Source organism: Haliotis asinina, chromosome 10 (assembly GCF_037392515.1).
Source record: "Haliotis asinina isolate JCU_RB_2024 chromosome 10, JCU_Hal_asi_v2, whole genome shotgun sequence".
NCBI classification, from domain to species: Eukaryota; Metazoa; Mollusca; class Gastropoda; order Lepetellida; family Haliotidae; genus Haliotis; species Haliotis asinina.
In genome coordinates this window covers 52,112,892-52,137,432 of record NC_090289.1, presented here as the reverse complement: position 1 = coordinate 52,137,432, position 24,541 = coordinate 52,112,892, and the positions used below count along the sequence as shown (strand labels likewise).

The 24,541-nt window shown below is 38.6% G+C and overlaps 1 protein-coding gene across 1 annotated transcript in view; it reads right to left on the bottom strand.

Annotated features, from left to right (window-relative positions):
* The window catches only part of LOC137298204 (DNA topoisomerase 2-binding protein 1-like), a 42,205-nt gene extending 17,664 nt beyond the window's left edge, over positions 1-24,541 (bottom strand). The window contains exons 1-26 of the mRNA XM_067830373.1: positions 24,454-24,541; positions 22,212-22,311; positions 20,779-20,921; positions 20,394-20,439; positions 19,911-19,997; positions 19,310-19,417; positions 16,656-16,729; positions 16,061-16,188; positions 15,565-15,630; positions 14,641-14,814; positions 14,003-14,169; positions 13,375-13,448; positions 12,899-12,988; positions 12,543-12,665; positions 11,803-11,918; positions 11,237-11,311; positions 10,137-10,274; positions 8,069-8,178; positions 7,332-7,453; positions 6,847-6,906; positions 6,462-6,590; positions 5,087-5,612; positions 2,622-2,741; positions 1,277-1,345; positions 899-1,000; positions 105-251 (exon numbers count right to left, since the gene is read on the bottom strand). Coding sequence (XP_067686474.1) covers positions 105-251; positions 899-1,000; positions 1,277-1,345; positions 2,622-2,741; positions 5,087-5,612; positions 6,462-6,590; positions 6,847-6,906; positions 7,332-7,453; positions 8,069-8,178; positions 10,137-10,274; positions 11,237-11,311; positions 11,803-11,918; positions 12,543-12,665; positions 12,899-12,988; positions 13,375-13,448; positions 14,003-14,169; positions 14,641-14,814; positions 15,565-15,630; positions 16,061-16,188; positions 16,656-16,729; positions 19,310-19,417; positions 19,911-19,997; positions 20,394-20,439; positions 20,779-20,921; positions 22,212-22,292 — 3,075 coding nt within the window. The 5' untranslated portion in view covers positions 22,293-22,311; positions 24,454-24,541. The remainder of the gene's footprint in view (positions 1-104; positions 252-898; positions 1,001-1,276; positions 1,346-2,621; positions 2,742-5,086; positions 5,613-6,461; positions 6,591-6,846; positions 6,907-7,331; positions 7,454-8,068; positions 8,179-10,136; positions 10,275-11,236; positions 11,312-11,802; positions 11,919-12,542; positions 12,666-12,898; positions 12,989-13,374; positions 13,449-14,002; positions 14,170-14,640; positions 14,815-15,564; positions 15,631-16,060; positions 16,189-16,655; positions 16,730-19,309; positions 19,418-19,910; positions 19,998-20,393; positions 20,440-20,778; positions 20,922-22,211; positions 22,312-24,453) is intronic.

The window sequence follows — 24,541 nt, the reverse complement described above, 5'->3', positions numbered from 1 at the left end:
TCTTGCTGGTGAGCACACTTAAATAAAGGATAAGGTAATCTTAAACATCAGGGTGAAGCAGGATTCAAATCATGATTACAGATTTGTGAAAGCCTCCTCCCCACCTGGAAGATGAAGTGTGTGCAGCTGCCATCCTGCTTCCAGCTGTAGAAGCCACCAAGGTCCTCCACGATGTTGTTGTACTCTGCCTGGTTCAGCAATAGCTTCTTACTGACGGCAATCACCACACCATGGAGAGGCCCTTGCATCTCCTGAAACAGAACACACAACAGTCTTACCCTTCACAGTAGTGTCAGAACATCTTGACTCATTTACCTCTTTTGTCAATGGTGGAAAGGGCTTGAGATTAGAGGGTACCATATCTTCTCTAATTTCTTCTCATACAACATCCTCCACCTGCCCCCGGCAAAGGCACGTCATTCATACCATTAACTCAGCTATATGGTGACAGGCTGTGCATAATCAAGTCTTCACCAGGCAATCCAGTGATCTACGGCACAGTACTGATCTATGCAAATGGGATACAATGACATTTTCAACCAAGTCAGCAAGGATGACCACCTGATTCCTCTAGTTGTCTCTAACAAGCATAGGTGTCTGAAGACCAATTCTAACCCGGATCATCATGAATATCCTTCATACAGAGGGTCCTCAAAGTTATTGTTGAAGGTTTCTGTTATGTAACCAGTTCCTGATGAGCTTGATACTGCAGGCAGCTGACTATATGATCATGAGCTTTTCCAACACAATATTATCTGCCAAATGTCATACATCATGTGACATTCGGCCTGAATAAAGTAGTCAGCCTCAATATATGGACTATTTGTGAACACAAACTTCTGCTGCTTGTGTCTTTCTTCTAGGAATGTCTGTGCAACAATTAGTTCTGGCCACTCACCTCAGAGTGTTGATCATCTCCTATATCCTGGTCCTCTGTCCTCTTCACAGAGCTGTTCTCAACTGCCTTCTTCACATGCTTGAGAAAATACTCTCCAAGAGGCTGGAATCAATAATCACTTCCCATGAATATCTGAATAAATCATAAAATATGATGCAGTATATACAACAGAATTAACCTGAAACAATTACAAGACTGAACAGTGATACAATGAAAGTGCTCAAACTGCTTGAAAATTTGAGTCCTTTGCATAAAGTGGGGATAATAGCTGAGGTAACTATCAAGTTCTATCAATGAGTCCTGGGACTTGCAACAAGGAGTGGTACAGTTAGTGGAGCAAAGCAGATGTATGTGGTATAGAAATAGTAATGATCTCACCACACTTGATCTTCGCCTGTGTTTCTGACTTCCATCTCCTAAAGGAGACTGCAGGGATGTGAAAGTATCCTGAAATATGTAAACACTTCAACATGTTAAATAAATGTATGTAATGGTATCCTTCAAGCTGTGTCAGAGGAACAATTAATTACACACTGTCTAGATAACTTTTTCTGCTAAAATGGTCAACAATAATCATAATGGCTATACTTCATAGTAGCATGCATTACATCTGGTTCTACTGCAAGGTTCAATTGTGGTTTAATTTAAGGCATCATTTAGCAATGCATGTAGTTGTTACGTTATTCTGGGTCCAAGTACACCATGGTCTGGTTGCTGGTGAATGACTGATGAATTGTGGAGGGCGTAGTCTGAGACGCAAATTCATTGAAGAATCACCAGCGACAAAGTTATGGTTTATTCGGACCAGGCTTGAGAGACTGAATGATGTAATTGCTTTGTACCATGTCCACATTCTGCATTCATACTTCGAAATCTGTTTAACAATGCCACCAGATCTAGCCATAAGTAGGATGAAACTATACACAGAATCATACCATCACAAATTGAAGACAAAATTGAAGGTGCTAAATTCTGGGATGATGCAATCAATGACACTGCTCTCTCATAAGCCATATGCAAACCCAATCTACAGTATTACAGGGATTGATCTAGTTTATCTAGTTTTCAATGTTGGAGTTGGGCGAATAAGAAATAATTACAAGAACTGTATACATATTGTCAATACTTGTCGAGTTCAAAATTGTGTGTCTGTACTTCTAAAAATTAAGTGCTTCATGACGGATTCAAATATTTAACGATACATTTGTTACCTTGTTTCCAAAAAAGCTGTCATTATTTTCATTAAAAGAGCGATACGTTGATTGTCTTTTTAGAAGGCTTACATCCAGTTCAGACAGATAGTTATGTTTGTAAAACATAGGCGTGACTAAAACTGTGAGGAGACAATCAAAGAGTTGCTGGTGTAGCTATACAATACACCATGGCTGAGATCAAAGGAATCGCAGTTGGAGCATGGTACATTATTTGAGTTACCTAACATCAGTTACTGGGCAGATTTGTTGGATACAGCCACTTCAAGCAGTTACACAATGTCTCCATATTATTTTTTCACTGATGACCCTCTGATTCTTTTATGAGGCAGCAAGGAAATATGTCATACAGGAAAACTGTGGCTAAACAACATTGTACATGTTTCTCTTTAATAAGCAAGAAAATGACCCAAGGTATGACAGTCTGGGTAGCTGACTTTAAAAATTTAGACAAATTCTTCTGGGGGTGGTGGTGGTCATTGATTAGAGAGCACTATAGGAAAAATACTCACTGCAATATTGTACTTTGGTACAAATGAAACTCCAGAACGGAGAAACTTTCCAGGTGTGTCATTCCCACTCTTTGAAGGTGAAGCAGCCTTTGGTGTTTGAGGTTTGTCAAGATGAAGTTCCTACAACAAACAGGATACAAGTATGCAGGGACAAATGGAACTTGTACTATATTTTTTGCACAAAAAAAAGCTTTCAAAATAAGCAACAATTCACTTCCCACAAGCCAAGTGAAAATGTGTTCCTAGCCTTTACTCTGAAAAATATGTATATTTCCTTAACCTGACTCATACTACCAGTATTTGCCTGAATCTGAAGGTAAGTGGAGAGCAGACACTTAATTTTGAATTCATGTACTTTTCATAAAACTCTTAGGAAACTTACAGTCTTCACAAATCTTGCAGAAACAGGGAACAGGGATTTACAGGACACAATTTCCTGCATCCTATATGCAAAAAAGCGACAACGGACAAAACGAAATAGATTAGTGAGTCCACAAGGACACAGAAAAAGCCCATTTTTTTTAAATGTTGATCAAGTAACAATAAGTTACCACTGAGTCTGCTACTAGCTGGGTTATGATATCATTTGCAGTTTAGTTACTGTGATAATCATGATACACAATAAAATAACAGTAACTGAACTGCAACAATTTTATAACATAGTATTGACAATAATATTTAATTTAAGCATCTGGGAACCCCATGATGTATTCTAGGACCCTTCAAATACAGGACTCGGGGTAAATCCCTGGGTGTACCACCTTCAAGCAAAAAAGTAAATCATAAAGATTTCACAGGCTTTTAAGACTGTCATGAAATATGATTCTTGCTTGTCTTAAGACAATTCATATGTCAAGAATAGGTCTTCACTTGACTGAATCGTGTCATTCATGCCCTGAATTATACAGTAAAGTGGGAAGGCATTGACACTCAGTCATGGGACAGAAACGAAGCCCACCCCTCCATTACACTAACACCAAAATGTTCCATGCAAAAACAAGAAAAATATAAATGCTAAAAATCTGTAAATAGCAAAAGGCACAACCATAGGCTGAGATTATTATATCTATCAATTTTGGTCTAAAAATATAGAATGGTTTGAGTTATTCTCCGGAAACAAAATGATCACGTATTGACGAACAGACGTACGGATGAATGGACGTAAGGACGAGGAGCCGACTACATCCCCCCCCGCATTACATGCCCGGGGCATAAAAAGTCAAGGAACCTGAACCTTAAAGTCTGATAGAAATAAAACCCATTGAGAAATATTACAGTGACATTTATCTTGTGTATGCAGCATCATTACACATTATATCGCAAACACATTGCATGGGAAGCACAGGCACAACACATGGGAGCCTCCTACACGTGTGTGGCGGGTCATTATGAATCTTGACGTTTTCAGACAGGTTGAAAAATCACTGTAGACCATTTTTTCCAATAATTTTCTTGCATGGTCAGAGTTCTGTTCATGGTCCGGGTTTTCAGGGTGAAATCACACACTCCTGACTGAAACCTATAAACCTATAAATTTTCATGTCATACTCTAGTCACCTAACAAGTGGGGTAAATGAACGAACAGCTTTGCTTTGAATATATAAACCTAAAGTGTGCTTCTCACTATATATTAGGTCATCTCTTGTTTTCCCAGAATAACCGCATTTGAGGTTTTCGTTTTGGAAGGAAAGGTTTTACTTTTCGTTTGTAAGACCGCTTCCCAGGTTTTACTTCATGTAAACATTAACATTCAAATGATACATGAGTGTTTGAAATCAATTGAAAAATATCGCTCAAGATTAAACTCGCAATACAAAGGTTTTCCAAAGCGAGATTGGAACCGCAATTCTCTCCTACCACACGGCCACCTGGCTGACGAAGGTGGAGGGGTTAAATTATCTACTTATAGTTACTGTCATTAAATTGATTTCACATGCGCTTCAGTTATTGTTATGTAGTTTCATTATATGATCATCTACATTGTAATCACCCATCATTGACAGTATATATGTTAAAGAAAACACTTCTCCTCAGTTTTGGTAGACAATGTAAAACCATCAGGGGCGGGAAATCCCTCCCCTTTCTGTTTTACATTGTCTACCAAAACCTCGGAGGCGTGTTTTCTCCTATACAAAATCCATGTGGCGATGCATTCGCAAAACATCCATATTATTGTATCAACATTGATTCTATCCCATATATCTCCCAATTTCAACAATCATACATTGAAAGTATTTCTCACAACAAAGGTCATCATCAACAGCCCGATGAAGGTCCTGTGAAGGCCAACCCTCTACTGACTAAAACGAATCCATATCAATAGAATGAACATCAATACCCTTCTCAGAGGAATGTCCCCATCTGATACTCCAAAACTACTGTTCACAAAGTCAATCACTGGACTCCTGTCGCACAGCTGGAATACTGCTGAGTGTGGCATAAAATGAAAAACAAAACAAACCAACCTTAACACGACTATGCTGAGGTCTGTTGGTGATGTCAGTTGGTTCCAGTGATATATTTTCTTTCTGGCTGAGACTTTCCTTCAAAGCCAGCTCCTTCTCCATCAATGACTTGGCCCCAGACATTGGGTCCATCACATTAGGCCGACTCAGAGATTCCTCAGCCGATGATGTTGGTATCACCGAATCAGCAGGTCTCTCTTCAACAGGAGTCACTTTCTCCAAAGTGGAAGCCTTTGGGTCCATCACATTAGGCCGACCCTGAGATTCCTCAGCAGATGCTACTGCATTAGGAGGTTTGACTGACACAGGAGTCACTTCCTCAAGTGCGGACGTTTTTGGCTCTTTACAGGTAATGTTGTTATTGTTTGAGTTAGTGTCTGGTTGATTATCACAGTGTTTTGATGCTGGCTCATGTTTTGGAATGTTGGGCACTGACTCTGGGCCTGACTTCAGAGCAGTGACTTTATCTATTGTGTAGTCAGCTTCTGGCTCCCTCTTCCCAGATTTTGCACAGGCAAACAGCCAGCTGTAAAATAATTGAGTACTGTCATAAAAGAGAAAACAGAGAAATTTACTTTGGTCCATCTTTGTTTGAGCCTTTATCATCATTATCATGTCTATCATGTTGTTTCACATGATTTTCAAGAACAGTATCAAACGACAAATAATATTTCTATTACTGATATAAGATAAATCTATTAAACCCTTCATACAAACCATAGTTTGCACAACTGTCTATGATGCCACAACTGACTACACTTAGTTACAATCCTTGGGCACACCTGACAAGTATCATCTCAGAGGTGTGTGTGAATGTTTGCATCGGTCCTGAATGGACACGAGCGCTTGGTTACACTAAACCATTCATGATCAGTTCGTGTTATTCCAGGACAAATTGAACAGCTTCTTGTCCTCTAGATGGACGTTACAGAAATGGGTGACTGGTGACAAATGACATTATAGCACCAGATGAAGGAGGAAGAATACGCTCGGAAATGTCATGTTATTCACAATAAAGAAGTTGACATCCATAGGTCTTGCTTTTCTTGTTCATTTTATTTTTTGAATGAGACATATACTGTGCCCATCTTGGCAATGCAGCTGTGGGGATGCTTTGCAGGTGCTCGGGGACGCTTGTCTGGTTTAAGGATTGAGTTCTCGTGGTTCTGAACATGTCTCTAGTATAAGCCCCTGTTTACACACAATTATGTTCCTGGGTTTCAAGCACCATACCATGCTTATGTGTTACACAGAAGATGTCAATGAAGACTTGCACCAATTTGGGGTTTTCCTTCTGTCTCCAGCATACATGCCATGATGTACCTGCACTGTTGTACACAAAAACTGATTCCAATCTACCAAGCCTACAACTTACAGTTTTGAAACTGCAGGTAATTTCCACTTCTTGGCTGCTTCATACTTGGTCCCTGAGGCTTCTTTCACCAACAGGTGTGTGCTGGCCAGAAGGCCTTTATTTGCCCGCCGGACAAAGTACTCCTGACAACTGCAACAGATTTAATTGTCAACACCAGTTCACTGGAGTGAGTGAGTGAGTGAGTTAAATTTTTACGCCGCTTTTAGCAATATTCCAGCAATATCACGGCGGGGACACCAGAAAATGGGCTTCACACATTGTACCCATGTCCAGTTCACTGGAAGAAACACATACAAATATTAACTGATAATTGACTAAAAGTGAGTACCGTTGTTGCCACAGTGACAAAGTTACCACGAAAAGCTGGTGGGTTTAGCACACCTACCTTGCACCAATTATCATGGCTATATGCATGAGACAATCCCTCTCTGTACCACTGAAACCACTGAAACAAGGAACAACATTCACCATTAACATGATGTGAACTACTCCAACACTCATCATTATCTCACATGCAAGGTGAAAGACTTGGTGATTCCACAGCTGAAAGTAGTGATAGACGTAATGTATTTCTAACAAAGTCATATGACGCAATTTATGCCTGGAGCATGGCTTTTATTTGTTCGTTAACATCCAACACCAATCACCTACTGACTTCCCATGTTTAGCATCCACCATGGTCATCTTATCACTGTTGTTTCACATGTACTTGATATCTGCTTCCCAGATTTCTTCAACTGATAAAGGACTAAGAATATACTCGGAGACGTCATATCCCACATATTACAAAAGTTCAATAGAATTTCATGTCAACAAATGCCATTCTAAGACCTAGAAATGTTCTGCTAACTAGGATGGTGGCATTCCAACCTGATGGAGAGCACACAACCATCTAGGGGCTTCAGCTCATCGATGTTGTTGATCATATCTATTGGAAGAAATAGCTGATTCTGCTGCACAGGTAGTAGCTTCTCTTCCTCAATACACATTTGCTGAAAACACAAGAATGATGTTAAATCTCAATACACATTTGCTGAAAACACAAGAATGATGTTAAATCTCAATACACAATTGCTGAAAACACAAGAATGATGTTAAATCTCAATAAAAAACTTAGCAACTGAAAACCTTGAGCAAAGAGGAGCCCCATCGTTGATATCCCCAGGGTATATGTTCTGACAAATCTCCCATATACCCTGGATGTATCCGTAACTTCGCCTGATGAACTTATTACCTCCCTTCGCTGGCTTTTCATCCAATCATCTATGCCTGGAAGAAGTTGAGCGTACACAACTCACTGTTGGTTCTTAAATTATCTAACTGATTAAACTTGGCAACACAAATGATGAGAGGTACCATAAAAGAGGTAGAAGGAGTTCTTGCATATATTTTTATAAAGTTTTTTACCTGTCAATTTGTCTCTATCATTTCCCCAAAATCTGAGTTGCATTGCGAACTTTGATTGTTTAGGGTTCATTACTAAGGACTAGGGGACTGTCCAATCTTTGGACCCTTTTTTGAACACCGATGCCAGTATCTGAGTATGACTTTTGGTTCACAAACATATCACTCCAAAACATCAGAGGACATTGCAGAATGTCCCTTACCAGCCATACATTAGTAAGAACTTCATTGACAGTGATGGACACAGGATACCCATCAATGGGCACAATGCCATAGTCTGCAACAACACGGTGGTTCTCACCAACAACTCTGCCTGAAACAAAAAAAATAGTTGCTATGAAGCTCATGTCCTCAGTTTATTAATACTGCTCATTAATTATTTGTACTATCGCACTATTTTACAGAATTTGGTATTCTTAACATCAGTGTTTCATCCAGGAATTTGGCACTAAAGGGACATCCCCCCTAACAATAACAAAAGAGGACAGCCTGACACCAAGCATAGGTATTTACCATAATGTTTATGCTGCTACAACAATACTTAACCACTCAAATTACAAATGTTGCCAAGCTGCAACATTACCATATGCAAAGCTGGAAATAGATAGGCCAAAAAACCAGTGACCTTTGAGCGACCAATGATCGTACAATCAAATGCGAGACGGTTAAATAAATTTAACCAATCAGACAATGGCTACTATTTAGGGATAGGAGGAACTTTCAAAATAGTCAGGTCACTGACACAGATCTCTCCACAAACAAAAATTCCGATATAACACTGTTATTTGACCAGCAGTATATACGCTTTGGGGTTTCTGTTGACATGGTTACCATTAGCTAATATTTCTGCAAGATGACATCCTTGAATGTTGCCAAAACCACTATTTTCAACGACTGTTTACTCACCGTTGTCATGGTTGTAAGTACGCCGTGTGCATCACCCGGAAGCGAGCGTACACTAAATAGCATTCGGAATTGTTCTGGTATGAACCTTCACAAGGTATGTGCGAATGTCCACTTTCGCGATTTGGTAAGTTGTGCTCTGATTGGTCAATCTCGAAGGTTACCTGACACGACCCCCCATAAGGTTTTGTTAGACTCAGTAGTGGAGTGTAACGAAAAGTACTGAGGATAAGTTTACTTAGACTGGCCAAAAAACCACTGTGAGTATGTGTCAAGAAAGGAGAGAGAATGCAGAATCCGGTTTATTTTTACCAAACAGAAGAGCTTATCAGCATGATTTGCGGCTTTGTTTACATGTTACACAGGTGCAAGGGTTGACACAATAAGTACATAGTCATTTAAATACTGCTTGATAGATCGCACATTGATTTTTATTTAATGCAGGAGAAGTATGTTAATAGGGAGAATCCCCAAAACAGGCAGTCTGGATGCCACACTGAACAATGAAAGTTGCTAATTACTCCTGGAGTGTGAGCAAAGGAGGTTTATCATTGTTTTGAACAGTACATCAGATACATCCAGTCATGTGACTGGAATGTGACTTGATGAGGATTCAAGTTAGGATAGGTTAAACTAGGTCTCTACTGCTTTCCTGAGTCTCAGCGAGAGGCAACTTAATCGGATGGGGTTGACTTGCTGTGTGGCTTTGTTGAGTCATCAAACCCCTCAAGGTTGATTGTCAATTCCACACAGGCTGCTGCATCAAGCCTCCCAAAAACTCATAGAACTGGTTGCTCATATACTTATGACCTGTACATTGTCACTATATTCTCCTGTATAAAAAGGATGAAATGTGTTTCATCTGGCTTCAAATGATAAAATGTTGATGTTGACACTGAAAGTCATTTGGAACTACTCGTGTCATTCCGGCAAGACAGATAGCATCTTGTACCCCTCTCGTGGCCATGTTTACGACTGGGTCCTGTCTAAGCACAAACTGGCACAGAGATGAGAATAGTCTAGTGCTATTATCAAGGAAAGATAACTCTGAATTTCCAAACATGGATCTTAGAATATCCTACATCCTGTGGGCAAAACAGTAATACAGTCATTCCCTTTGCAAATATGTTTCAGTGTTGAAAGTTGTTCATCCTCAAGCTTAAGAGTTTATGTTTAAATTGTGCTTGGTATAGTTTCAAAGTTCAACAGCTCCACAATTTTCATGTTTTGAAATTTTCATTGGTTTGCCCCGGTTCTTGGCAATAATGGCACACGAGGAGTATGAGTCTTCTTGTAGGTCACGGAAAGAAACCAGTAGTTACGAATGAATCAAAGTATGGAGTTTTGCGTCCTGATCACTTGGCCTACCTCCTCTCTCTTTAATGTAATTGCCAAGTTCACTGATCTGCTCCTCATCAAATCCAAAGAAGACAATGGATTTCTTGTAAAATATCCCCTTGTCCCCTTCCTGTGTGCTCTGAGTTCCTCCATCAACCTCATCATAATCTGGGATAGAGAAATATCAACACAGTCAACACAGGTCAGTCAGTACTAGCAAACAACATGGACTTTCAGCATTCACCTGGATATGCTGACATGGACAAGAAACTACATTTCACACACAGTCGAACCCCGTTAATCCAGACGTCTACTTTACACTTGAATATCATCCGGAGAGCAGGACATCAGTTGACTGGATCATTCAAGCAAAACGTGAAAATTAAGAAAATTTATTCATTTATCAATAAAGTAATAATCAATGGTAATAACAGTGAATCATCATAACATATAGGTGTACCAATAAAACATGGAAGGTGGAACGCAGATTACGAGCTGTCTCAGATGTTTGATCATGTGGTGTGTGAGCTTCAGGTGGTAAGTTAGATAAGAAACATAAATCCATGACAAACAGTCACATTTTGGCCAACTGCATTTAATTTTTCTTAATTTTAAAGCTGCATTCCTTGTTCTGAAAACATTTGACATCACATCAAAGTTACGCTGTCTACAGAAAGTAAACTTTCAGTCAGGATTACATGACATGTGGCAGGCTACTTTTAACTTGCATCAGGACAAGAGTAGGGGTTGATTTATATGTGTCATATACTGAACAATTACAATATTGTTAACCATAATCTTACTTAACATGTGTTTTCTTTACTGATGAGATGTTCTGGATATGCAGGGTCTGAGTAAACAGGGTTTGACTGTAAATCAATACTGGATGGACAAAGAAGAAAATGCTAATAATTTCTGAAGTAAGCTACTGATCACTCACAGAAAATACATATATAAAAATTAACTCAACAAATACCTATTTAATTTTCTAACTCAGCATTTTGGTGTAAAGTTGTTTCAGTCAAAAACTGTATCAAAGGCATCAAATAATTCTCAACTATTATTTAACTAACAGGTCATCCAAATTTAAACAGAGTTCAAATCTAAGTGACAACTACTTGACAACTCACTATTGCCTGTAATTGTTTCATCCTCATTGGCTGCTTCAACTGCTGTTTCCTTCTCTGCATCTTTCTCTGTAGATTCTACAGATAAACAAAAACATAACAACCATACACCATACTTACATGTAAAATATCACAAAACAAGACCACAAGGCCATCAATAACCCCTGCCTCTGTGTTCTGTTCCTATTTTGACACCTACTCATTCTTCCTACAAATAGTGATACATAAGCAGTAAAATGAGAAAATCAGTTCCCAACAGGGACACGGTACACCAAGTCAAGAAACTCATAAGGGCCACAACTCTGTAAAGAATTGTAACACCATTTCCGTTTTCGAACTCCATGAACGCATTCATGTCGTGAAAATGCATATCAAATTTGGTTTCATCTCTAATAGTTTCTCAGAAAATCTGTCCTCAGTAGGGATATCATTAAACCTAATCGAGAAAGACATGTCAAGGGCCAGAACAAATTGTAACATGGTTTCTGTTTTTGAACTCCATCAAGGCATTCAGACAGACAGACGGAGAGACGGACAGACGGACAGAAGGACAGGAAGACAAAATGTACCTTGAGGGAGATATTGGCTGAGGATATCGTCCATATCATTCTGATCTGCTGGATTCTGTGTTGCATCAGCATCAGCAGGTTTAGGTGCTGCAACTGTTTTGGATGATTTCCTTTTTCTGTAGTGTAAAAAGTTGTTGTTTTTCTTCACATGTAACCAATAAATATTATATTTGTGACATAAGTAACAGTGACTAATATGATAAAGTGACTTTTCAAATTGAAACATATACAACAAAACAAACAAGAGAATCCTCAGTTATCACAGAACTGAGAGCAATCTTGTCTAGCCTGATGACTAGCAAAGCTATCATATGTTTTTCTGAAGTGTATACATCTATTAATTTTATAATCCAAACAATGTAGAGAAAGTAGTTTTATCACATCAAATACCCTGAATGAAAATGTACTTGCCAACTTTCTATACTTGTTACCATGTCCTTTGAACAAACAGAATTTACTAAAACAATGAAAAAAATCATCAGAGCAAGACAAGACATGTACAGTGGAAGCTGTCAAAACTGGCATTTGTTCAATGAAGCAAGTTGTCAACACCGGCTTAAAATCTCAGTTCCATCTGAATCGTGTACATTTATCATTAGCTCTACAATTTGGCACATTGTCTAAACCGGATTATTTCTTCAGTCCCAAAGAGTGCTGGTTCAGACAGCTTCCACTGTGTCTGCCATTTTATAAAAATGCGTTCAACTCAACACTGCTTATGATGACCAAACTGTGCTTACCCTTTCATTTTAGGTGAAGTTGGATCAAGGGCAGGTAACTCCAGACAAAGATACGGCTCCACATCAACTATCTTCTCCTTCTTGTAACAATCTACGAGCCATGCTGCTGACACTATGTGGGGTCTGTGTAAACAAATCAACATCACCACATATTCAGTTACACATATTCGGACAAAAGCACAAATGTCATAAATGTTATACAATGAAGCAAATAAAGTATGGATTCAAAAATATTTATTTGAGCAAAAATAGTTATTTTCTTGAGTTGAGTGTCCACCTTTATCAAAAGACGGTAAGTGTCCATACAATCTGTGCTAAAATTAAAATGACATGTATTTTTCAGCCTAAACACACACCTGAGATCACTATTTCTGAGCATGTCAATATCTGACTGGATCTTCTCTCCCATCAGAACATGTGTCACACTCTCATTGATTGTGTTGAATCTGTGAGAAATGGTCAATATATCACACTTGCTTCCATAGATGATGAGAGGTCATAAAGAAACCTTGGTCACTCTAAATCATTTACAAACTAGAGATAATATCTACCAATAGATTTTAAAATGGTGTTTGTCACCACTGGCACAATCCTTATTAGAAAGAGAATTATACTTGTAAGCTCAAACTGTTCGTTACAAATTCATTTTGGCCACAATATCTGCAAGTAACTGTTAACATGTTAGCTCGAGTATATTCAATTGTATTTAAAATATTTTGTTATATTGTCTTTTCCTTTAAATGCAAAGATTACTTTCATTGTTATTCTTCAATGTGACTTTACAGGTTATTGCCCAAAATTCAAAAGAATCTGCAGCCTTAGTTACAAATACCTAGTAGCTCCTCCTGCATTGATGATCTTCCTCAGCTTCTCAAGACTTGAGCCACGGAATCCGCTGAGGTAGAACTGTAAAATTCAGTCAAGAACAGTATGTGACAGTATCACCATGGCCCATGATGTGACAATGTAACAATAGCCAGGTACAAAACAGAAGTAAGGTTAAACAGAAGAAAGGTAATCTGATAGTGTTACTGTCAGCAGGGTTCTTATCTCCAGCTTGTCCATGATTATATTTGTAGTGCTTTGCATTCAAGAAAAACACCTCTGCTTTTCGTTAAATGATTTCTAGAAAGGTTCTGAAATATGGGACATATACATGCCACCACCATTAAATGACTACCATTTGAAGCTGCTACATATAAACACTGAAAGGCATAACTCACTGCCCTGGTGTTGACTAACCCTTGACAAACTCATATCATGAAATTACCAGGCAAGTAAACAGGTTGTCACAGACAAAACTTAAAATCAAGCAGATCTTATACACAACAAACCAAAAATTTTGGTCAATAATTTGGACAAATACACTTTTCCTGACAAATTAATTTTGACTGTTTACTTGTCAACGGACACACATCTTTCCTATTTTACACACTCAATTGTTTATATCTCTCAAGTACCTTACAACCATCTAAGAAGACATCTCCTGGTATATGAGTGACATCCAGGGACTCTAGAGGGTCCTCGGTAACGTGAGTCCTCTGTAAGGCAGCCGTAGTTTCATTGATCCCCGATATTACAGATAAATTGCTTATGGAACTAATGTCACCAAGATGGGTTGCATGGACTGAAAATAGACATGGAACTGAGTACATTGGAACACGTCATCTGGAAACTGAACATGATATTTATCTGTAAGAATACAGATCACTATCACAAACATTTTATTATGATACATAATTTTGGGTTTGATGCCACTTTGAATAGTAAAATCATACATGTCAAATTGATGTGGAAGAAAAGTGATGCTGGTCCTAGGTGTTTACAGTTTGGTGGAACAAACAAAGAGAGATATGGAGCTGACACACCTAGAACTACAACTGGGGCAAGCTGAAATTCAAACCTTCCATTCTGACCTGCCCATAGGACGATATGCTGCACCATAAATTTCAGTGCCTTATACAGTTGAAAAACACATGTGATTGATCTTGAAAAGGTGCAATTTTTTAATGATTTTACAAACATAGTAACTTTATGGCTCAATGCTCTTCGTACAGAGAGAGCAAATGTTGTTTCATGCTTGTTATTGACAACTCACTAGTAGATCTCTCCCTGTCTGGCGTTGATGTCTTGTGTTGACCTGTTGTGTTCAGATTCTTCTCTACTCTATAGTCTGTCTCATCCAGGCAGTACCCTTTCTCCACAGAGTCATACAACCAGCGTGGCCTCACTATATGTATCTTCCACTTTGAAGCATGCTCGTATTTCTGTCCTGGATTATACGTAACATGTACAATAGTTTATACATTCTAACATACCATTTCGTTTTGGGATTAAAAAAATATGAAGATCTAATCATGCTAATTTTACAAAATCACATTTTGTTCTTTTACAATTTTACATCACTTGATACAAATTATGTAAGTGAGTGAGTGAGTGAGTTTAGTTTTATGCCGCACTCAGCAATATTACAGCTATATGGCGGCGGTCTGTAAATAATCGAGTCTGGACCAGACAATCCAGTGATCAACAACATGAGCATTGATCTGCGCAATTGGGAACCGATGACATGCGTCAACCAAGTCAGCGAGCCTGACCACCCGATCCCGTTAGTCGCCTCTTACGACAAGCTGAGTCGCCTTTTATGGCAAGCATGGGTTGCTGAAGGCCTATTCTACCCCGGGACCTTCACAGGTCTGATACAAATTATAACACCATCATAGCAGTGAACCTGTTCCGCATTGAATAATTTATGCATGCTTCAACACTACATTTACCACTTAGGTAAAACACATGAGTATGACGCTGAAAACTTCATTACATAATCACGACAAACCAGTATTTGAACCCACAATCAAAACTTTCTGGAGCCCCCCAAGGACTCAACTCTGCATAGCAAACTGTAGAACCTTATATGACTGGGCTGCCTGGTCTGCCCAATGAGTGTCCCTTGGCATACATCTTTGTCGCTAGTAAGTATATCAGTGGCAATGGACCAATGCAATGATATAACACACTTCACCTTTGGCTTCCTTGACAATAAGATGCGTGCATTCCTTCATCTTCATCTCCCCGGTGTATTTTCCACCTGTAGAAATAACAGGACTTAGTATAACAGTCAGCATAATCTCAAGGTGGATGTAAGTCATGACTAAAAAATCTATATGACAACTGTAATTTGCCCAAAAAGTCAAAAAATAGAATTTAAAAAGTTGTTATCCACTCAATGTCAAGGAGCCAACTTATACCTCAGTGAAGCAGCAATTATACGAGTGAACAACAATATTACATAACCTTTTTAAAAACCATTCTTCTTCTGACACTGAGGAAAAAGTTAACACTGTTCACAGTCTTTACCAGATGAAGATCGGGAGATATCAGGTTATACTCTAAAACACATAATGCAAAAAGATGTCCAGACTTTCAGTGACACAACATAAAGGTACAGACTTATATAGGTATTCCACAACTGAGATATTTATGTGAATGACATCCTTTGTCTCAACCAACAAACTAACCCTCTGCCTCAATTGTTTTCTTTACTTCTTTCCTCTCATCTTGGTCCAACCCTGAGACTGTGACAACAAGGCCACTGAATATGGGACATCGGTACTTCTGGAACTGGTCGTCAGTGGCATGAACATGTCTGAATCAAAGCAGTATCTCCATGACCATGACAGCACACCACCTTCTTATCATTGCACAATAGCATAGCATATTCACATGAATACAGCTAAGTTAACTAGACTAATTGGTGAGAGAAATATATATATAATGTTTTGACAATAATCTGTTCACAAGAATGGAAATGCACAGTGACTGCAGTGGGGCCTAAAAAAACACCTGAATGAGGAATAATGCTGAAATAATGATATCAGTTTCCCTACATCAGTGTGCATTGTGCCAAGAATACTGGTGAATAAAAAGCAATTTTAATTTGGTATGATATTATTCTTACATTACTATTTTAGTATGTACTAAACTTCCCCAGGTACTGTTTGTTATATATGTTCTTGCTGTGTCACACATGACAACATCAGTTGTTCTCATTCAACCAAAATGTCAATAAAGCATCATTATCCTCAATGACATGAAGAAGTAAGCAACACAAACCTGTACTTGGCCTTTTCCCACACAGCAGTGACCCACTTAGGCATCATGATGTGCTTGCCCAAACTGCCGGCCACCTGAAGGGCAGTAAACAACCAATTGTCCATGCATTTACAATACTATGTCTTACCCCTTTAAGATCTGAACATCTGTGACATTTGATAAATTAGGAAAACATCAGCAGGTTTCAGAAACCACACCATGATGTAATTTTCTGAATAAGATTGATATTTATCCTGGCTCAGGCTTATCAAGCTCATCTGCTCCCTCTATATGAAGATAATGGAACACTTGAAATCCTTTTGAAATTCCCTTCTTGAAGTAGACGTACGAGCACGCTCATTCGTGAGCAGTCTCCCTTTGCCATTGGTGCCTTTATTACATTCGTAACTACTCGTCTCTTTCCGTGACCTACAAGAAGATCATCCTGCTTGGCGGAATGACACGAGTAATTACGAATGGCCTTTATTAGTCACAAGACCTGCCATGCTTGTCACTCTCTCCGACTTTGAGCCCAACACATGAAACTACAGTGAGATCCATCGTGCCATAAGTGGGTTGGTTAGGAGGGCTTGACGTCATGAGCCAGGATAAGTATTAAATATCAATTTTATTCAGAAAATTACAGATTTTCCTTATCCTGACTCATGCTTATTATGCTTACAGAATCTGACAGAATCGGCAGGTTTATAAGTACATCCAGTACTTCCCCCTAATGGAACTATAACAGCAGTTTATCGGTCCTGTTCTTCCAATATTTATCCATTACCTGGGGTGTCCACACCATGTCAGACTTCTCTTCTTGTGAAGTGACTGATGACATGTCCATGGGGATATATAGATGAACTACCATCCTGCTATTGTCTAATTATTGCAAATTGATGTCAAGATTTTCTCATCAATACAAGTTGCGACCCTTCACATGTACAAGCATCTACATTACACGTAGAGGGTCATAATCACTCATGATAGCGAGTTCAAGATGGGTGAATGAACTCTCAACTATTTCACTCTGTGGACTGTCTTGGTCAAAACAAGTCACGTGATAGAAGAGTTAGTGTTGCTCATCTTTATTTGAGACCTGGTCTCATGCTGTGTTTTGTCCCTGGGCAAGGCACACAGTCCACCCTGCTGTTTAAAGTGGCTACCTGAAAAGTGGATGTACAGACCTATATGTTCGCGCTTAGCGCTTAGTAACAGCTTTGAAAGTACAATTCCATCAAGGTAATAATGTAATGCCAGAGAGCAGCATCAAGCTGGATTCTATGCGCAATAATTGGCATTATCATTATTCAGACCTGCTGCTCTGTAGGACCTCGGAATAATGGATCTCGTCCATACTGAGATGGTATTCCAGGATATTTGTCTCAGTAGACAAGGGGGTGAATAGACACTTGTATTGTCATCTCCATGTTTCCATTTGTTGGAGATATGTTTTCAGAACTCTTACAAGGCACAAAGATAAATCCTACATATCTTCTGGCCAAAGGACAGTAGACAATGCCGGGATGTGGAATTCTCTATTCAGTTGTCCAGACAGTTGATTTTTGGCAATAAAACACCATCTCAGTCCTAAGTGTATGACATCACGATGTTCAGAATCAAATTGTGTCAAATCCTGAGCATGTATTTCCGCAAGCAGAAACAGTTCAAAGGATGTCCAGTAAAGTGGCTCGTATGTATCACTGATGAGATGTTGTTATACAACATTCAGATCCCAACATGGTGCCTTCAGCTTTCGCAGTTAGTCCGCCATCCTGAACGAGTGCAGTAGGGCGAGTAAGTCTGGCACTTTCATCAGCTTTGTCCCTGTTCCCATGATGATAACCAAACTGGGTGCCGCCAGGTAAGTTAATAACATGGAACCCTTGAGTCCTCCTATATGTCGTAAATGACGTAAGTAATCTGCCACTTGAGGATGTGAAGTTTTCAATGCTGTAAAGCCTTTCTGCTTGGAATATGCCTCAAATAGCATCTATTTATCATCATTATGATAAAAAATACTGACCAAAAGCCGTATACAGCTTAATTTTGACTAAAGGACCGAAATTTGAAAGGACATATATGACATATCGGGACCCCAAGTGCCTCCAAACGACTTGTCGGGCAGAGGAAAAGAGAGTGACAAGCATGGCAGGTCATGTGACCAATAAGGGAGCCAAGGGCAAAGGAAGCCTACTAATAGGTGAGTGTGATAGTACATCCACTTCAAGAAGGGAACTTCTAAGGGATTTCAAGTGTTCCACTATTTTCGCATAGGGGGAGGTTATAAGCATAATAATCATGAGTCAGGATAAGGAAAAAAATTTAAAATGGTAAAATAAACCTTGTAATAACTTATGTGTTAGTAAATATACATTCACACATGTACTGTTGATATAATCCCAAGCTGAGTGAAAACACCTTTCTATAAAGTTTTGGCAATGGGCATCTTTCTGTAGTGGCAGAATAGTGCTGTTTTAGTTATAAACTTCTCTTGTAACCTAATACATCCACTGGTCTGTAGGTGACAATGAAACGCACCCCAACATCTAACTTGACTCTGGGTTTGGCTTTGTCCCACACTAGTATCATTTGTCTACTAACGTGAATAGTAGAACAATATAACCAGGTTAACTGGTAGAAAAATGACAAAAAAACTAAGTCACGTGACTCACGACATATTTCTTGCTGCCCACTTCCCCAGCAACAAGGTGTGTAACTGCATCAGTGAAGTCCTTGCTCACCTCGCCTGCCATGTATTCAACCTGCTTATGGATTTTCTCCTGTGAAGCATGACAAAAAAACATAACACAGATTATTAATCATGTTAATGCATGTGTACTCATTGTTAAACTGAGATAATAAAGAGCAAGAGTTATATATTATGTCTACTTTCATCACAGTGTATAAATAATGTGACCTTGAAAAAAGAATCAATGGTATAGATTCTTCAGAACAACAAATGTAAGGAAACATTTACTGAAACAGGAAAATATTTCTCAAAACGAACATGATCACATTTCATAATTTGACTCAGTGTGAGTCAATAGCATCCAGGCTTATCTCAGCAACATGTAAATATTCAAGTCCAAACTATCTACTGGTTGATATAATGAACTATGTTCAACACTGTCAGGGATGATGATATGTAATTGAAACTGTCACCAACTCAGTCCACCTCATTATTTTACAAGGGAAACAATTCTTTGCTGAAATTACCAACATCATTTCATATAATACAAAAAACCCTGAAAAACGTTACTGAATATAACTTACTCTCACATCCTTCTCTATACTGGTACAGCTGACCAATACATCCTTCATAGCCATGTTGTAAATGGGAACACGTCTTCGGGGAATTTCCTGGGGATGTTTTGAAAACATTAAATCATATTTCCATGACATTTCTCATATTCTCATAACATGTAAAAAACATACTATAAGCTGTCCAAAAACTTCATGTTATTGTTAACTGATTTCTATGTCAACATTTGACCACATGTTGGATTGCTTTGTATGAAAATAATGATAAAATTGCCCACAAGACAACAAACAGACAATAGGAAATGCCAGCAATGTCTATTTGTATACAGTGAGTGAGTGAGATTGGTTTTACATTGCTTTTAGCAACATTCCAACAGTAATACGGAGGGGAACACCAGAAATGGGTTTCACACACTGTACCCACACAAGGAATTGAACCAAGGTCTAAACTCTAACCACTACGCTACCTCACCGCCTGTACACAGACAGACATACCATTCTCAGCAGCATGCAGGACAAGATACACTGGGGACCATACACTCTGCAAAATAAACAAAAAGATACATAAGTATGGAGATAGCTCATGTAAACAGTCATTGGGAAAGCCATTGATGTACAACTTCAGCATCAAAATATTTCTGTCTTGAACTGAAAATCTCTAGACAATACTGACACTTGGCTATATAAGACATAATTTGTGTTTGTCCATAAATAGATATCACTGATTATTGTTCTAACTTAGAACCACTATCTGGTCATAATTACTGAAAGTGTTAAAATGACATGTGTATCAAAATTATCACATCCTATCTGCTTGCACAGCTCAAGCATGGTAAGTCACTGGAGCTGTTACACACAGTAAGAAACAAATCCTTCTGACCTGCATCCTATGGCAGCAAGATGATGGAAGGCTTCTCCTTCAAATGGGTCAATCAGGTAAACACTGGTTCTGTCTTTCTGCTCCATGTCCAGACATTCAGCTGGTGTAATCCAGAGAGGCTTGAACCCATTCTCAATTAAAATCTGAAATTAACATGGACACATGTATCATGAGCATTAGATTAATAATTCACAAATTAACATAAATATTCTTGTATCACCATGCTTATTCACACAATTCTGTTAAAAGCATTAACTGCCTTACCTGGAAGTCAACCAGTCTTTACAAGGACTGAATGCTGTTGTCAAGAACACTGGCAATGTGGAAGGAAACAAACCCTACCAGTCAGGAACCGTCATCAGATACCCATAGATTGCCATTAACATTTCTACACAGTACACTGTCAATAGGCTATTGCAGTCATAGGTCAAATGCAACATACAACACAACTTTGCAGATTCTGATATCTTTCGACATGCACTTACCAAAACAAAACATCAAAAATGCAAATTCAACCAATAAAGTTGAAAAAAAGAACATGATGAAAACAAAAGCCTGCGAAATAAGAGCTTAAGCGATTCAGTTCATTAAGTTTCCCCCAGCACTGGGCCAAAAAGTGGTGTCAACAGGTACGCTCCGCTGTGCTCATAACACATGCACAGTGAATATGTTCGCTGAGCTTGAAAAAGTATGAGGCCGTAAGCAGTAGTCTAGTCGTAGTTGTGTTACACAAGCAAGTAAATAATCTACTCAATACATAAAAAAACATGCTGATTGTGAAAAGCAGCCTCTGTCACAGAGGAAACTCAATGTCTGGTTCAGTGACACCTACGTCTGCCTGCCCGTCTACTAAAGACAATATGCAATGCACAATTTCAACCACTGACCACATGCAATTTGAAATTAACACCTATCAGGCTTATAAGCCATAAACAAAGGGCCACCTAAGCGTATCGGCAAATGATCCAGTGGCCAATGAAAGGGCTTTGTTACACTTGAGTGCACACCCACAGACTCATGTAACTGTTGAAACCACTTTTCCCCCCTGCGCTGGGGGACAATTAGTGAATCACTTCAACTCTGATTTCACAGACTATTTTTTTTTCCATATTTATTGGTTGGGTTCGGTATCGCAACTGTTTCATTTTGAGGTAGGTAAAGTCAAGTACAAAATATTGCACTTTTGATTTGCGATTATGAGCTTATAATTTTGTTTATTTGTTTTTTCTTATTTTTTCAATGTATTTTCTATAATGAATAAGTGATAACTGTATTTTAATCATGCTTGATTTTTTGGTAGCATGTGACCTTTATTGCTTTAATAATTCTGAATTTTAGACAGCACTAACTTTGAAGCAATTGAGAACATATTTTTCCCCTATGTTTTAAGCATTGTAAGTCACACTCAACGCAAACATAATTTTCAGTGTTACCTCACGAGCTTCCTTCAGTTCATCTGTTGTCTCACCACCAGCCTCTCCCACACATTTCACCTTCAAGTTATCCTCTGACATTATTGTGCTCCTGTTTTATCTGAAAGGAATAAAGACAAGCAAACACATAGTCATATAACAGGAGGGTTCCTTGGCATGATGAAGAGAACTGATAAAAATGGGATGTGCTGGGGTCTGTGAAAAATAAAAGCTGCACATATGAAAGGAAAAGAAGTATGAAACTTGAGAGCATGTCAAAACTGACATCCTTTTCCTCAAATTGGACACCTTGCTCTCTCATAACCTGACAAAACCTTCTACTACTCTGAACAAGACAGCATGCAAGCAAAAGAGTTTGTTATCTTGAAAATAAATGTCAACAGAGAGTTCTGAATTTTAGAATTTCCATGAGCAACATTTGGATAGAGTCATAATGCTGAGATCCAGAAAGATCCTAGGTAGAAATGCCATTGGTCTCCAGTAACCCATGCTTATTGTAAAAGGTGAGTAACAGGATCTCCTACTCAGGCTCACTGACTTGGTTGACAAATGTCATCATATGCCGGTTGCATAGATGCTATTAAATAGAAAATCATGATGTTGATAACTGGTTGTCTGGTATTTATTCTAAGACCATCTCCATGTAGCTGGTATCCCAAATCGAGGTGGTGATTACGACGATTGCATTTCTCATGCTATATGAGTAGAGTGTGTGTACAAACAGTTCCATCAGTTGGACGGATGCCCAGTCACTGTTGTGAGAAGTTTTATTGATAATGGAAATCTGAAATTATGTCATATAAGAAGCAAACACACATCAATATTATACCAAGATTGTTGGTACCACTTCAAATGCAAACTCAACTGCTTATATAACAAAAACTGTTCATCAAACATTCAGTAAGATCAGTCATCTGCTGGTAGTAGGCAAGATATAATAGGAGGCCATGTAATCACAACATTCCCTCGCGGTGTGGAGAAAAAGACATGGCTCATCATAGATATATCCCAAAGCGAGCTGAATTCGACGATCTGGTGATTTCAAAGATTGCATTGCCAGCGCTATATCGTGGAAGTATGTGCGCGATCGGAGTGCACAAACAGTTTCATCAGTAGGGTGGATGCCCAGTTCCTGTCAAGAGACGTTTTATTGACGATTGAAATCAAGAAATTAAGTTATGTAAAGAGCAAATAAACAATATTATTTACCCTCGATCGTTAATACCACTTCAGATGCAAAATCAATTGCCTGTATAACAAAAAATAGCGAGCAAAATTCAACAAGATCAGTCGTCTGCTAGTGCCAGGTTATGTATGAAACAGTCCTGAAGACCATGTGATCAAAACACTTTCTCGAAGTGCAGAGGGAAAAGTATGGCTCACCATTGAAAACACATACAAATATACCCGGATGTGACAAGCACCTATACGATGTTATAAACTCTTTTTTTGTTGGAAACACATGATACTTTTTTGTGAAATAGATGAATATAACAAAATCAAACTTAAAACGATATTACAGATAAAAATTACGTTTTTGTCTTATACCGTCGAAAACCCCTAACACTGGGATATAGAGTGAGCATTGTCGTCGACACTATGTTTGTAGGAAACATCTGATGTTACTTTAATGGAAATAGACCAATATACCATCTATCACTCAATGTTAGTAAAATGAGACTTCAAATAATATTATAGATAAAAATTATGTTTTTTGCCTTAAATTATGAAAAATCCCTGCAAGTTTTTAAAACAACAAACAAAAAGTAGTGTTGACATGGTTGACATGCTGTCTTGGTCACTGATCCAATGATGTCTACAGTCATAACAAAAATGTGAAATCGCCTCTCCATTCACAAAATACATAAACCTTGTATTGATGGTATCAGGCGTGGAATATGCGTTCTTTGATTTTGAGTCTGACTGACAGTTGAATGACACTAGCAGGAAAACTCAACACAGACATATCAGAGACTGACGTGAATATGTCTATAGAATTTGGGTATATTTTCCAAAAATACCTCAGGAAAAGAACCCACAAATTTGCGTAGTGAGCCAGGAAATGTGTAGGAAGAATTGTTATTGTTGTCATTCCAAATCCGCAAAATCAGCAGTCAGACGATTGCGAAACATGGTTGCTGTCACAATAAAGTCAAAGATCACATTGGCGACTGTGGTATCACAACGACACTAACCACTATTAAACCACTGACAGTCAGTTGTAAACGTGAATTAGGCATACCCAACAGAGATATGTTGTTTAAATTCCACTTCTCCGACCGCCAAAGTTTTGAATCGCCATCTTTGTTTGAGGACAAAAAAGTAACAAC